Below are 16,175 nucleotides of genomic sequence, written 5' to 3'. Positions count from 1 at the left end.
CTCTCTTCTACTGGGCACCCACAAAACATCAATCTCCTCATCATCATTCTCCTCAGATGCATCAATTTCTTCTAACAGCTCACAGAAGGAAGCAGCAGCGGGGACCTCCTCGTCATCACTCATTATGTCCATCTCTGTTGTGTTCTCTGCCAGAATTAAATCTGGTGTAACGTCCTCATCTCCTTCATCTTCTTCTGCCAATAATGGTTGCGCATCACTCAGTTCAAGAAACTCATGTGAAAATAACTCCTCTGACTCCAGTGAAGAAGGGGCGCCGGTGGTGGAGGAAGTGTTACGTGGGGTGCCCATAGCAGTGGAGGATGAGGATGTTGTGGTAAAGTTAGAAACGGTAGAGGATGGGGTGTGCTGTGTAAGCCAGTCAACTACCTCTTCAGCATTTTGGGAGTTCAGGGTCATTGCCTTTTTAAAACTGGGCAATTTCCTAGGGCCACAGGATAGCATAGCAGCACGGCCCCTAGTGCCTCTGCGTGGCGGCCTGCCTTTGCCTGGCATTATTTTTACAAAAACAACAACAACTCAGGTGGTGTTTCTGGAGACGGTATTATTATTGATATTTAGACAGAATGTGAACAAGCTCACACAGCTAAGTGGCAGTGGTTTGAAAATGAAGAACACACTAGGCAAATAATGCCTACAAGGTCAACGTATACACTACAGCAGTGGTGGATACGGAATATATTATTGCTGCTTGAAAAACGTCACTCAGGTGGTGTTTCTGGAGACGGTATTATTATTGATATTTAGACAGAATGTGAACAAGCTCACACAGCTAGATGGCAGTGGTTTGAAAATGAAGAACACACTGGGCAAATAATGCCTGCAAGGTCAACGTATACACTACAGCAGTGGTGGATACGGAATATATTATTGCTGCTTGAAAAACGTCACTCAGGTGGTGTTTCTGGAGACGGTATTATTATTGATATTTAGACAGAATGTGAACAAGCTCACACAGCTAGATGGCAGTGGTTTGAAAATGAAGAACACACTGGGCAAATAATGCCTACAAGGTCAACGTATACACTACAGCAGTGGTGGATACGGAATATATTATTGCTGCTTGAAAAACGTCACTCAGGTGGTGTTTCTGGAGACGGTATTATTATTGATATTTAGACAGAATGTGAACAAGCTCACACAGCTAGATGGCAGTGGTTTGAAAATGAAGAACACACTGGGCAAATAATGCCTGCAAGGTCAACGTATACACTACAGCAGTGGTGGATACGGAATATATTATTGCTGCTTGAAAAACGTCACTCAGGTGGTGTTTCTGGAGACGGTATTATTATTGATATTTAGACAGAATGTGAACAAGCTCACACAGCTAGATGGCAGTGGTTTGAAAATGAAGAACACACTGGGCAAATAATGCCTACAAGGTCAACGTATACACTACAGCAGTGGTGGATACGGAATATATTATTGCTGCTTGAAAAACGTCACTCAGGTGGTGTTTCTGGAGACGGTATTATTATTGATATTTAGACAGAATGTGAAAAAGCTCACACAGCTAAGTGGCAGTGGTTTGAAAATGAAGAACACACTGGGCAAATAATGCCTGCAAGGTCAACGTATACACTACAGCAGTGGTGGATACGGAATATATTATTGCTGCTTGAAAAACGTCACTCAGGTGGTGTTTCTGGAGACGGTATTATTATTGATATTTAGACAGAATGTGAACAAGCTCACACAGCTAGATGGCCACTGGGCAAATAATGCCTGCAAGTGCACTACTATTGGTGCACTACTATGAAGAACAGCAAACAGCACTGGACACCTTAAAGAACAGTAAGATAAGTAAAATAAAAAAAAAATTATATGTATATTAAAAAAAAAAATTTCTCGGGTTGGTGCTGCTGAACTACTAGGAGCAGCACAGTAGCACACCAGTCCCACTCCCCAACACTGCTAGACTAATAGCACTTGGCTGTTAAAGTAGCAAAGTAAAACAACAAAAAAGAAAATAAAAGCAGTCCTTACAAGGACTATTGGGTTATTACAGCAGTCAGCAGATGAGATCAGAAGAGATCAGTGCCCACAGCAGGCAGCTACATACAGAGCACTGCAGTAGAAGGTAGATTACTAGCCAGCAAAGCTACCCTAAAATGTCCCTCAAATCCCTGCAGACTTCTGTCCCTCCAATACAGAGCAGTATCAAGTAGATTACTAGCCAGCAAACTTACTATCAACTGTCCCTCAAAGAAATCAGTGAAATCAGTAACAGCTCTCTCCCTACACTAGCTCTTGCAAGCACACACAGGCAGAATGAAAAAACGCTGCAGGGCTTCAGTTTATATATGGAAGGGGAGTGGTCCAGGGGGTGTGGGGGTGGTCCAGGAGGGAGAGCTTCCTGATTGGCTGCCATGTATCTGCTGGTCTGGGGTGAGAGGTCAAAAAAAAGCACCAGGTAAGGCGAACCCAAAATGGCGAACGTCGCGCGACGTTCGCGAACATTCGGCGAGCGCGAACAGCCGATGTTCGCGCGAACAAGTTCGCCGGCGAACAGTCCGCGACATCCCTAAACTTGAAGATAGAGGAGCTTATCTATTGTTGGAAAGGGACCCTACTGAAAATTTTTTACACAAACTAGTGACATTGGTGGAGCTAGCTTATTCAAAGGAGTTGATTACTGATATAATTAAAGATTATCTCATACCGAGTTCTCCTGTCATACCCACCTTTTATCATTTACCTAAAGTACACAAAAGTCAAAGGCCACCAATTGGTAGGCCAATTGTGTCCGGAATAGGCTCATTGAATGAACATCTGTCCGAATGGATAGATGCTCACTTGCAGCCATTGGTGTTACGACTGACGAGCTATGTCAGGGATACCACAGATGTACTGGACAAACTTGAAAAGATCGTGTGGCATGGGGAGTATAGTTGGGCCACACTTGATGTGGCCTCACTCTACTCTTCTATTCCACACGACAAGGGATTGGAGGCCATTAAATTTCATTTGGATAAATACAGTAAATATACAGAAGAGTTGAAAGACTTTCTCCTAAAAGCTATAGGTTTTTTATTGAAACACAACTATTTCCTGTTCAATGGTCAATACTACTTGCAACAGTGTGGGACGGCTATGGGAGCCAAATTTGCACCCTCCGTCGCCAACCTCTATATGGGGTGGTGGGAAGAAACCTATATGACAACAATTAGTAATCAACATCTAAAATTCTATATTCGTTATATTGACGATTTGCTGTGTATTTGGACAGGAGGAGAACAGAAGTTCAGAGAATTTGTAGCGGATATTAACACCAATGATTTGAATCTAAGATTTACAGACACATTCTCTAAGGAGGAAATAGAATTTTTGGATGTTAAATTGATGACTAAAGCTACTAATACAAAAAGAGGTAGCCGGAGAGCACTTGTTTCTTTAGTTTAAAAGATCATTTCTTTATTTTGCAGGCATTTACTGCACAACATGTTTCGGCTTCAGGCCTTCATCAGGTGCATAAAATCAATTAACACAGCAAGCCATTTAACCCCTCACCTCACCAACAACTGTATACCAGCTCCACAGAGTGGCCAGGTTACTATAGACATATTCGAAACAATAGTACTGCCATCTTGTGGCCTACTGGTAATTAGCACCAACAAAAGTTGCAAACGTTTTGTAGCGATGGTAATACATATTGACACAATATATGCAGAAGTTTGAAACAGTAACAAGGTATTGTCCTACCAGTGTCAAGCCATTTTCAGTATTACAATGTATATTATTCCAAAGTGTATCTGTAAGAAAAATGGAAATTCAATTATACATAATCATTATAGAAAGCATTTATAGCTCATAGCTTCGTTCATTCCCCTTGGTTCAACTGTATTCATTCTGTCTATCCATCTTGCCTCAGTTTGTAACAATAAACGTTTTCTATCTCCCCCTCTTTGGGGTAACTGAACTTTCTCTAAAACCAGCCACCTTAATGTTGCTGAATTGTGTTTATGCGAATAAAAGTGTTTTCCGACTGGTGTATGAGTTTTTTTGTTCTCTGGATCATAATTGGAAATAGAATACTTATGTTCCCTGATCCTAATTTTTATTTGTCTCGATGTTTGCCCAATGTACATTTTCCCACAAGGGCACTTAAGGGCATAAATCACAAAATCCGTATTACAAGTATAATAAGCTTTTATCGGGATCTTATAACCCTTCAAAGGGTGCGTTATACTGTCACCCTTGATTATGGAACTACAGCACCCACAGCCCAGGCAGGGGAATGTGCCAAACTTAGGAGTGCTTAAAAATCTTGTTTTATTCTCTGTCCCATGGATATCAGTCTTTACCAACTTGTCCGCCAAATTTCTCCCTTTCTTATAGGAAAATAATGGGACTGCTTTACAATGTTTGCCAACCACAGGATCCCTTTGTAAAATAGACCAATGTTGCAAAGTCAATTTTTCGAGTTTTTTACTGAGTGGTCCAAATTGGCTCACAAACGGAATTCTTTGGTCAACAACCAATGAGTCCTTCGTCTTCCTAAGAAGACTTGTTCTATCTTGTTTCAGGACCTCATCTCTTATTGTACATAATGAGTTATAGTCATAGCCCTTTTCCACAAATTTATTAATCAGTTTATTCGCACTACTCAGGTAACGTTCATCACTAGAGGATATACGTCTCACCCTCAGGAACTGGCCCTTCGGAATGCCTTTAATAGTATTCGGCATATGATAGCTGTCAGGGCGTAAAATGTTGTTTCGTTCAGCAGGTTTAGAATACAAGTCTGTGGATATTTTTCCATCTATATTGAAAACCTCCACATCTAAGTAGTGGATACTAGATTTGTTGTACTCGGCTGTAAATTTTATGGAGCCATGGTGTGTATTGATAAATTCAATGAACTGTTGTAGTTCAACATCACCCTTTTTCCATATGATGAAAATGTCATCCACATATCGAAAATAGCAATGTATGCAATCTGTAAATAGTGGATTGTGCAGTATCAATTTTTGTTCCAGGGCCGCCATGAAGATGTTGGCATAGCTGGGCGCTAGATTACTACCCATGGCGGTCCCTTGTACTTGTATGTAGAAATCCCTGCCAAATCTGAAATAGTTACATTTTAGAACAATGGTCAAAAGTTCCAATAGAAAGAATATCATGGGATGTGTGGTCTTAGTCTGAAGTAATGCCTCCTCTACATAATGTATCCCCTCCTCATGGGGAATAGATGTATATAAGGACTGGACGTCAATGCTACAAAGTAACCAGTCTGGGGACACTTGGCCAATGTCATCTAGTCTACATAAAAAGTCCGTTGTGTCACGCAGACACTGCGGGATCTTTTTAACAATTTGTTGTAGGTATACATCAACAAATTGGGAGAGGGGCTGTAACACTGAGCCCACCCCAGACACTATTGGTCTACCAGGTGGGTGTTCCAAATTTTTGTGAACCTTGGGTAAAAGGTATAATACCGGGATTTTTGGGTGTGTAACAGTGAGAAATTCAACATTCTTTTTAGTAATTATACCAGTGTCAAACGCAGAATTCACACATAAATCAATTTTTCGTTTTATGTCCCAAGTTGGGTCATTTTGTACTGATCTATAGTGGGTCTCATCCTGTAATTGGGATTGGGCTTCTGCTACATACGCATCCTTATCTAAAATAACCGTGGCACCCCCTTTATCCGCTTTCTTAAAGAGGGGGAGATAGAAAACGTTTATTGTTACAAACTGAGGCAAGATGGATAGACAGAATGAATACAGTTGAACCAAGGGGAATGAACGAAGCTATGAGCTATAAATGCTTTCTATAATGATTATGTATAATTGAATTTCCATTTTTCTTACAGATACACTTTGGAATAATATACATTGTAATACTGAAAATGGCTTGACACTGGTAGGACAATACCTTGTTACTGTTTCAAACTTCTGCATATATTGTGTCAATATGTATTACCATCGCTACAAAACGTTTGCAACTTTTGTTGGTGCTAATTACCAGTAGGCCACAAGATGGCAGTACTATTGTTTCGAATATGTCTATAGTAACCTGGCCACTCTGTGGAGCTGGTATACAGTTGTTGGTGAGGTGAGGGGTTAAATGGCTTGCTGTGTTAATTGATTTTATGCACCTGATGAAGGCCTGAAGCCGAAACATGTTGTGCAGTAAATGCCTGCAAAATAAAGAAATGATCTTTTAAACTAAAGAAACAAGTGCTCTCCGGCTACCTCTTTTTGTATTAGTAACCTTGGCATTCCAACACGGGGATTGCAGCACGTAGAGAAGCACACCCATACGGATGGATACATAAAGGACTCGTGTTATAGTTGATGACTAAAGCCAATACCATACATACTACAATTTATCGGAAACCATGCAGTGGTAATACTCTGCTTCACAGACAGTCTTGCCATCCAAGGAGTCAAATAGCTGGAATTCCAATAGGACAGTTCCTGCGATTGCGCAGAAACTGCTCTACTTTGGGTGAATTCAAAATCAAGGCAGACGAAATGAGGGACAGATTTAAAGAAAGGGGGTACAACAATAGGTCAATTCAGAGGGCCTATACTAGAGCTGAAACCACTGACAGTGATACTCTTTTGACCCCACAGAACAAAATACACAAGAAAGAATTTGGCCAAAGAATTTCTTTTATTACACGATACAGCAGACAATACAAAAAAATTGTCAAAACAGTAAAAAAGTTTTTGCCTATATTATACGCTGATAGTGATTTCTGTAGGGCACTAGATCCGGGAATAGGATGTGTAGCAAGACGTGCCTACACCCTAGGTGACTCATTGTCTCCGAGCCTATTCAAAGAGAAAAACAGCAGCAAACAGGATTTTTTAAGATACAGTGGTTGCTTTAAGTGTGGGCACAATCGTTGCGTCACATGTAAATACTTAAAAGTTTCTGGAGAGTTTAATTCAACTGTGACTACAACTACATATAAAATTAAACATTATATCAATTGTTGCAGTAAGTGTGGAAAGCAATATGTAGGTTGCACTATTAGATCATTGAAAGAACGTATCAGGGAACATATCAATCAAGTGAGTAATACTAAATTAAGCAGCAAAACCAATGTCACTAGGCACTTCCAAGAATGTAATAATAGTAATTTACAGTATTTTTCCATACAAGGAATAGAACAAATTAAGACAGGCATTAGAGGGGGTGACCTTCTGATGAAACTAAAGAAAAGAGAGGTATATTGGATTTTTCACCTACAAACCAGGTTGCCACTAGGCCTCAATTATATATTTGATGTGACTTGTTATATTTAATTATTTATATATGACTTATTTTGAATTATATTTTTGTACATGCCCTGTAACATGGATTATCTAACATATAGATCATTGTATCTGAACAAAGCCAGTAGTCCATTGGATGATATATGGCAATTGTAACATATGCTTGTGATTGGTTTTATTAAGGGGAGGGACTACATGTGCTAGTACTTAAGGAACAGAGCAAGAGAGACTAGTTGGATTCTGCCTATGACTAAGTGCTGGGTAAGCATGAAACGCGTTAGGTGTTAGAGGGGATACTATCCATGTCTTTTAACTATTGATGTGAATAAAATATATTTTTTTTTACCTACTAGCATGCCTTGGAGAAATTATTGAGTTTATGGTTTTACCTCTGTTTGGTCACTAGAGGTCTCCGGCATGCTTACCAGTAATATTTATTGATTCTGCTCCCAATTTGATTCTAATAGTGGCTTATCTTTGGACATATTGTGCGAAAATGTACAAGTATAATTAGAGAAAATAAGTGGAGTCGAGTAAGCTAACTCTCTCCGCTGCACCAAGATATGGGCTAGAGGGTGAAAAGCAAGTGAGGGATGAGATTAAGGTTAAAAGGATAGAAAGTAGTAGAATGATATGAAGATTCCCCTTCCTTGTAGAGAATTTAGGAAGGGAGGAGATTTGGAGTGCGCTTCTGCTCACAGGAAGCTCAAAGTATTCCTCGAGTAGATAGTTTTAAGAGCACAATAGTAGAGGGTTGGTGTGGATGGTAGTTTTTCTTTGTGTTCTATCTGGTAAGCAACCGCCCCCTGAACCATATTGAATTAATGACCATTCTGATGGGGACTCATCGTATTAACCCGAAAAGAGAAGAAGAATGATATCTTTTAAAAGATGGTGAATTCGTAGCTCTGTACAGATTGTTTGGGGCAAGTTTATCAATGGATCGTACTGATATTGCTTAGGATAGTAATGGTAGAAATCTGATATCAAGTGTTGGCCGAGGTTTGGATCAAGGTCCTATTGGCTTGATCTAGGGCATGCTATAAAATCTTATCAGTCGTTTTCTCACTCTACAGTGTAGAGTTGTTCTGGAAACCTATCAGAGCAATAACTCTGTTGGTGGAAAAAAAGGGAGCGCTGACCAGACTTTGTTTTGTCTCCCTTTAGGCAATGGGGCCTAAATGTTGGTGAAGGAGGTGTCAAAACATTATATCATTCACAATAAGAAAACATATCTAAAGTATAGCTTAACATTGCTCAAGTTTTGGAGACATTTGTGGGGCTTAGTTGTAAAAGGAAAAAAAAAGGGGGTCTCATAGCATAAATTTTTAGAAGGAGAACCCCTTTGATGCGAAAAACATATATAACTCTATCTTTTAGAGCTCACGTGGTATATAAAAACCAACGCATTTAGTCCTAGAGAAAAAAAAAAGGGGGCGAGAGGGTTGTTTCAAAAAGTCCCCTCTAGGGGAAGGGGTGAAACAGCTGTGTTGCTGTCTAGAAGGTGTCTCGTAGGTTACCTAAGCAGTCACTTCTATGGAAAAATGGGAAATTAAGTCTCTCTTTGGTGGTAAGGCCATAAGAGAAAGAAAAAATAAAAAAAAAATCCTATGCATGAAATAAGAGCTAATTATATACCCATTATAGAAGTCTCTAACTATTTTGTTGTTTTACATACACACAGTTTGTTAAGTTCCATTATTTGTGCATTTAGACGTACATTGATAAAGCTATACATCATCAGGATAAGAACAGTCAATGAATAAACATTCAACATAACTTTAGAATAAATGCTAAACTTGAAACAATGTTGTTTCCAACTATGAATTATAGTATAAGTCCTTTAAGTTCCTTTTTTCAAGAGTAAAACCACTCCAATGATTTCCAAGATCATCATACTTTAGAATAAGCCATAACTGCAATATCCTATGAGTTGTGGCTTGCGTTTCTTATAGAGAAACCTCTATGCGAAAAAAAAAAAACAACAACCTTGTAGTATTTAGCAGTACGTTCCCGAATTTGGTTGAAAATATTTTAACTTGTGGGACGTGCTGCTTGTTGTCATAAGTCTCTATAGAAGATTGTCCGATTATCTTAAAAGGAGCATGCATTAGTATATTTTCAGGGTTTCAACTTAAAAAATGTAAGCGAGTCATATTTTACTTAACAGAGACCATGCAGGGTGGGATCATTAGATGTGTGCTTCCGTGTAAGAAAACGCAGAGAGTAACCTTTTTAACAGCAGAAATAGAAGGAAACCAAATGATCTCCGTAGCTATATAATAAATATCTCTTCTGCCACATGTCTCTCTTGTGACTATTACACCAACTCATGCGAACTGCGAAGTTATAAATATTTTTGTGCGCCATTAAGCACAACATTTTTTGCATTAATTGATGCAAAGCACATATTAGAGAAATGTGGCATGTAGCACATGTTTAGAATGTATCTTCTGCCACATGTAGCTATTGCTCAAACCCATGTTAAAGGCTAAAGTATAGTTCACCCAGGCCGCAGATGAGTGCGGTATGCTAATATTGTGTTAATTCCACAGAGATTGGTGCATAAGGAATGCCCCTTACTCATGTGACCGGGTCCTTGGCCTGGACATGTTTAGCGGTGTCATCTGTATAGACAAATCTACTCCACTCCTGGAGGTCTACGCTAGGTAGGCCAAGGTTGCTGAGGAAGAGCATGGCATCCGAGGGTTCCTTGAGTGCATAGGTTTTCCCGTTTTTATTGGCGAGAAGGGTGAAAGGAAATCCCCATTTGTAGCTTATGTTACGTTCTTTAAGAAGCGAAGTAACCTCTCTGAGCAAACGCCGCTGGAACACCGTTGAAGGTGCCAGATCTTGGTATATTTCAATGGTTTCCTCGTCCAGCTTTACTGATTTGATATCTCTGGCCTTGCGAAGAATCCTTTCCTTTGTTACAAAATTACGAAGACAGCACAGTACATCTCTTGTCTCCCGGATCTGTTGCCAACTGCTCAATGTAGTCTGTCGATAGGGATATCGGTATCTCTGTCTTGTTCCAGGAGATCGTTAAAGAGATCTGTGAGTGTTTGTTTAAGTTCCGGTTGTAAAATCTCTTCAGAGATTCCTCTTATTCTTAGGTTGTTATGCCTATTAAGATTTTCTGCGTCTTCAAGCAGTCTTCTAAGAAAAAAGAGATGTCCTGCTTGTTTGGCTATTTGATCAGCATTTTTCTTTACTGATAGAAAGAGGTTTACTTGTGTTTCTTCTAGGGCGCTGATTCTTGTAGACATGGCCGTCAGGTCTTGTTTAATTTCTGCAGTCTCTCTCTTCTGTGCCTCTTTGCTATTGTCTAGCAGACGAGTGAGGTCTGCTTTTTGTGGCAAGGCAGCAATTAGAGCTGAAAGGTCTGGTGACAAGGTTGTAGAAGATTTCGGTGATAAAGAGGGCTGCTGAATTTCTGGTCTGTCCCCCTCGTGTTCTTCATCAGCCATGTTGGAATCACTGTCGTTGGTTCGCATTGGTGATGATCTATTAAAGAGTTTGTCTATATCTTTATCTTTTCCGGTCATTGTAGTTCTTTGTGATGTCCCCTGCGATGCGTTCTTTTGCAATTTCTTCATTTTCTGGCCGTTGCTACTAAATCAGAATGCTTTTAGGGTCAGGGAAGCGGGAGCTCTGCCAGTGTGTGTCTGCTCACTCCGTCATCCAAACCATGCCCCCTTCTTTTTCTTTTGAAGATATATGTGCTGTGAACGTGATGGAGGACCTCCTAACTGAATCCAATCAGACATACAGGTTTACAAGAAAAATCTAATTTTTATTCCGTTGAAAGCAGGGATACACACATTGATTTATTTTAGAAACTTGTTCCTACATTTCTGCAGGCTGAACAACAAAAATAACAAACATAAAACAAATAAGAATAGAATACACAATAGAAATACTGTAGTTTGGATGGCAATAAATCTATGAATTTAACTGATCAAGAGGCTAAGGCCCTAACTGATCTTATGTCGGATAAATCTATTGTTATAAAAAAAAACGACAGGGGGGGGGTCTATAGTGGTTCTTGATGCAGAATACTATAAATCAGAAGCTTTGCGACAGCTATATGATGGTGCAACATATCGCATTTTAGATGGCGATCCAACCATTGAGTTCCATACTAGACTCTTGAGACTACTTGATTGGGCAAAATTTGAGTCTATTCTCAATGATTGTTATAACAAAACGTATAACCACGTATCCCTATTTTTCATTGGCTCCCCAAGGTTCATAAAAGTTTGATTGACGTTAAAGGTAGGCCAATAGTATCAGGCATTGGTTCTCTGAACGAACCGTTATCAGACTACATGGACCGTCTATTGTTACCAAAGGTATTTAAATTGCCCAGCTATCTGAGGGATAGTACTGATTGTATTAACAAAATCCAGAAAGTTATCTGGAAGCCATCTTATAAATGGGTAACTTTGGAAGTGTCTGCGTAATATTCCTCCATAGACCATGACAAGGGCATCTCTGCCATCCATTTTTGGTTGGCTCATTATGGATTATATTCAGATGTCCAAAATGAATTTTTGATTGAGGCTCTACATTATCTTTTGAGTACGAACTATTTTATGTTTAATGGGTCATTCTATCTACAGAGAAGGGGTGCTGCAATGGGGGTGCAGTTTGCGCCCTCATATGCCAACCTTTTTATGGGGTTGTGGGAGCGCTATTTCATTTATGGTGATCTCAATCCCCTCCATAACAACATCATAAGCTATTTTAGACATATCGATGATCTGATCTTTATTTGCAATGGTGAATCTTCCTCAGTTGATGAATTTGGACGTTATTGCAATGCTACGGGCTGGTGTATTTCGTTCACCAGTGAAATAAATTCTCATGAGATTGCTTTTTTTTTTTTTTTAAATGTTTATTTTTTTTTTCAGCATAGATCAAGAAGGATCACAATACACAGGGAAGGCACCATATACAATCATTAGCAGTGGTAACTAGTATGTATAGTGTGAGAGAGCAATTTCCCAGACGCATGCCTTTCCAGGGGTGAAAAGCACGCGTCTACAAGAAACAAGTAAACCACTGTGCGCTGTCAAGGAGCTAGTCAGTCAAGGTGGGGGTCAGTCGATTGGAAGGTGTGTATTGGATCAGCAAGGTAACATAAAAGAGAGAGAAAAAAGGAAAGGGTGGAGGGGTCCGGGAAATAACAGAAAAGAAAGAATGAAAAGGAAGGGGAAAGGGAAGAAAAATGCAGAAACTTCATCAGTAGATTCCAGACTGCGTATTACATATATCTTGTCAAGAGAAAAGAACATTACAGTAACATTACCCATATGGTTTTATAGCCTAGCACTCATAATAAAGCAAAATTATTCAGAATATGTCCCAAGTAAGGCAATCCAACCGGGGGGCAGTGGTGATCACCCTGAAAAAAAAAAAAAAGGGGGGGGGTGTGTTTGGCAGAGGACTCTCTCAGACACTTTTAGGAAATAGAATCAAGATATTGTAGCCACGGACGCCAGGTCGCCCAATGCTGCAGCATCGCCTTAGGGGAATCTGCATGCGTTTCCTCAAATTTGCGTATCTCCTCCATTTCCTTCATCCAATCAGGCAGAGTGGGAGAGGAAGCAACAAAAGACAGGTTTAGATATTAAATCGGAGCTCACCCTTCCTGTGCAGCGTCTCCACCTTCAGTCGCAGCTCTCGCGGGATCCTCCTCACCTCGTTGAGGAGGTAACTTCAATACACAAATTTACCCCGTTTCACGGCGCAGAGCGAAGGAATCACGGGAGACGATATTGCTCAAATATCATGCGGCTTTATTTGGCACATCGAGTGGGATTCTGGCAGTGGGTTGGTGTGGAAAAAGTGGGAGAGGCATTGCTTTTCCAGTTGCGGGGAATCAAAAGTTTAGCTGCATTTAGAGCAACCTGAGTTAAGGACTTTCTGTACGAGGACACAGAGACTATATTGTGGTGCAGGAGAATTGCAGCTGGGTCGGAAGGGTTATCAAGGAGAAGTTTATTCGTGCAGGTGTCCAATATCTGTGACCAGAATTGCTTAATGAGAGGGCAGTCCCAGAAGATGTGGAGCATAGTGCCAATGTGTTGTTTGCATCTCCAGCATTTGTCTGTTGTTCCAGGGAACATGACATGTAGTTTCGCAGGGGTGTTATACAATAAGGAGAGAACTTTGTAATTATTCTCCAGAATTATGCAACTTCTGGGGCCTGTAAGAGATTTTTCCCAGTCTTGTTTGGATAGTGTGACATTCAAAACAGTTTCCCATTTTTTGAACCTAGGTAAAGGAGAGTGTTTAGCCGTGGCTGGACCATGCAGCAGTTGGTAAATAGCAGAGATGGCTCTGAGAGGTGGAGAAGCATGACAGCACAGTTTTTCGAAACCAGTGTATAACGAGGCTCCAGTAGGTTGATTGAGCACTCTTCTTGTGAAACTGGCAATCTGTTGATATTTAAATCGTTCAGTGGTTGGAAACGCATATTTATTCTGTACCTTTTCCCATGAGGGCAGGACGCCTTTAGGGCAAATGTGAAAGAGCTGCTGCACCTTTCCACCTTGCCAGTTATTGAAGTAACCAGGTTGTAAGCCTGGAGGAAAGTCCTGATTGTCAATAAATGGTAACAGGAGTGAGCATGTGGAAGTCAGGCCCAAAGGGCCGCTGATGGAGTCCCATTGGCGTAAACAGTAGGTCAGAAGGAGATGAGAATCTCTAACTTGTTGGGGCTGTGTGGAAGGGATCCAGGGAAGCATCTTAAGTGCAGATGACACAAAAGTTTGTTCAATTTGTATCCATGCCTTGGAGTTAGTGCGATAAGTCCAATCGACTATCCGGAGTAAGACACAGGCTAAATGGTATATCTTAAAATCCGGTAGGCCGATCCCCCCAGATAATCTAGAGTAATTTAGAGTCCCTAGTTTTATCCGTGGTTGTTTGCCATTCCAAACAAATTTACTGACCAAACTACTAAGAGTGGTAAAGAAATCTCTGGGGGGTTGAAGTGGAAGATCTTTATCTTTTTTGAGTATTAAACTGTTGTGGGCTTCTAAGGTAGATGGGAACCAGTGATGTCCCTGGTGGATCCCATTATATGCTCTACACAGGCCCGTAACTAGGTGAGGTTGTAGGGTCTTAAAGAAGGACATGGAGAATCCGTCTGGACCAGGGCATTTGCCTGAGCGTGAGTCTTTTATGGCCCATTCAATTTCCCCAGTGGTTATGTCTTGTTCTAATGCTTGAAGACAGTCAGGGCTGCCCTTGAGCATGCCAGATGAAGTCAAATATTCAATGTAGCTGTCTTTTGTCGGTGTATCATTGCCAATTGTTTGTTGCTGGTAAAGGCGTCAGAGTGGACTGTCAGAGTGGACTGTATACCAGCAGGTGAAACGTGGACATTGCCCTTTGAGTCCTTCATTTTAAATATGTGACTTCTCCTTTCCCTTGTTTTGAGTGCCCTAGCTAGCATTTTCCCGCATTTATTCCCATGGTCATAATACAATTTCTTAAGCAAAAACGTAGCTCTATCTGACTCCTTCTGTATTAGTAATTTAAGTTCCTGTCTGGCTTTCGTTAAATCAGAGAGCGTGTGCGTCGCTCTGGTAAGTTTATGTTGTTGGTCAAGTTGCTGTATTTTAGAGATAAGATTTTGTTTTAGTTTCTGTCTATCTCTCTTAAGTCTCGCTCCTTGTTGGATGAGAATACCTCGTATAACGCATTTGTATGCTTCCCACTCGGGAATAGCTGAGCTGGCAGTATCGGCATTAGTCTGGAAATAGTCTTCAGTGGCGGTAGAAATTATTTTAAGCACTTTTGGATCTTTCCGTAAGCTGTCGTTAAGTTTCCAAGTGAACTGCTTGGGTCTGGTGAGGGGGGTGTGAAGTCGTAGAATTACTAGAGAGTGATCCGACCAAGTGGTGGCCTCAATTGTAGCATCTCTTAAGTTATCTAGAGTATCATGAGAAAGAAAGATATAATCGATTCTGTTGTGTGTATTGTGGCTATGAGAGAAGTGAGTGTAATCTCTCCCTGTAGGGTGGTGAATTCTCCAGGAATCCATAACTTGGAGCAATTGCAATTGGAGTTTAATTTGTTTGATTTTCTTATAGGTTATGGAAGCAGTGCCTGAAGAGCAGTCAATTTTGGGGTCGAGGGGAGTGTTGAGGTCCCCACCCAAAATTAAGGTGCCTTCCGCAAACGCCAGTAATTGGGTGCAAATCTGTTCCATAACTTTATTTTGTTCAGCATTCGGTAGATAGATAGAGGCGAATGTTTGTTTTTCCGAGTGAATTTTCCCTTTGACAAATGAGTAGTTCCCATGAGTGTCATTTTTGATGCGATCCAGTTCAAATTCTAGGGAGTTAGCTATCAGAATGGCCGTACCACGTACTTTGGTGGGCTGTGGTGTGCTGTGAATTATGTTCGAAAAGTGTTTGTCATACCATTTCGGGATATGATCAGTTTTGTAGTGTGTCTCCTGTATTAAGGCAATATGAATTTTCTTAGCTTTAATTTCTTGCAATAGTGCTTTCCTCTTCCAAGGAGAGTTTAAGACATTGGCGTTAATAGTGTAGATATTAAGTGCTTGGGATTGTGATTGTGTCATGGTGTATGTTAAAGTTCTGTCTGCACTTGCGAGAGAAGGAAAGAGAGAGAAGAGGGGGTGGGGAGAAATAAAAAAAAACCCGAGGGGGGAGGGGAGGTCAGACGAGATAGAGGGGTAAAGAATGGAAAGAATGAGCAATGGATCAAAGTGTAGTAACAACCACTAACAAGTCCGTCCGACTTATTACTCAAAAAGCGATGTGGTGTGAGGTATACCCTCTAGGAAGGGGGTGGGAGATGTGGGAAAGTGTCACGATGGAAGTATGCCTGTGTCCCACCACAAGTCTATCAATAATATGCAAAGCAAAGTTGGTCTGG

At 40.6% G+C, this 16,175-nt stretch overlaps 1 protein-coding gene across 1 annotated transcript; it reads right to left on the bottom strand.

Moving 5' to 3' along the window:
* Positions 1–12,132: 12,132 nt before the first annotated feature.
* MGC82982 (protein) lies at positions 12,133–15,914 on the bottom strand. The gene is given in 1 exon segment (NM_001092513.1): positions 12,133–15,914. A coding segment is annotated over 1 exon segment (1,326 nt). The 5' UTR covers positions 15,859–15,914; the 3' UTR covers positions 12,133–14,532.
* Positions 15,915–16,175: the final 261 nt, after the last annotated feature.

This window comes from Xenopus laevis, chromosome 5L (genome assembly GCF_017654675.1).
Source record: "Xenopus laevis strain J_2021 chromosome 5L, Xenopus_laevis_v10.1, whole genome shotgun sequence".
Taxonomy (NCBI): domain Eukaryota; kingdom Metazoa; phylum Chordata; class Amphibia; order Anura; family Pipidae; genus Xenopus; species Xenopus laevis.
The sequence above is the reverse complement of the archived record's forward strand: the minus strand, read 5'-3'. Positions and strand labels throughout refer to the sequence as shown.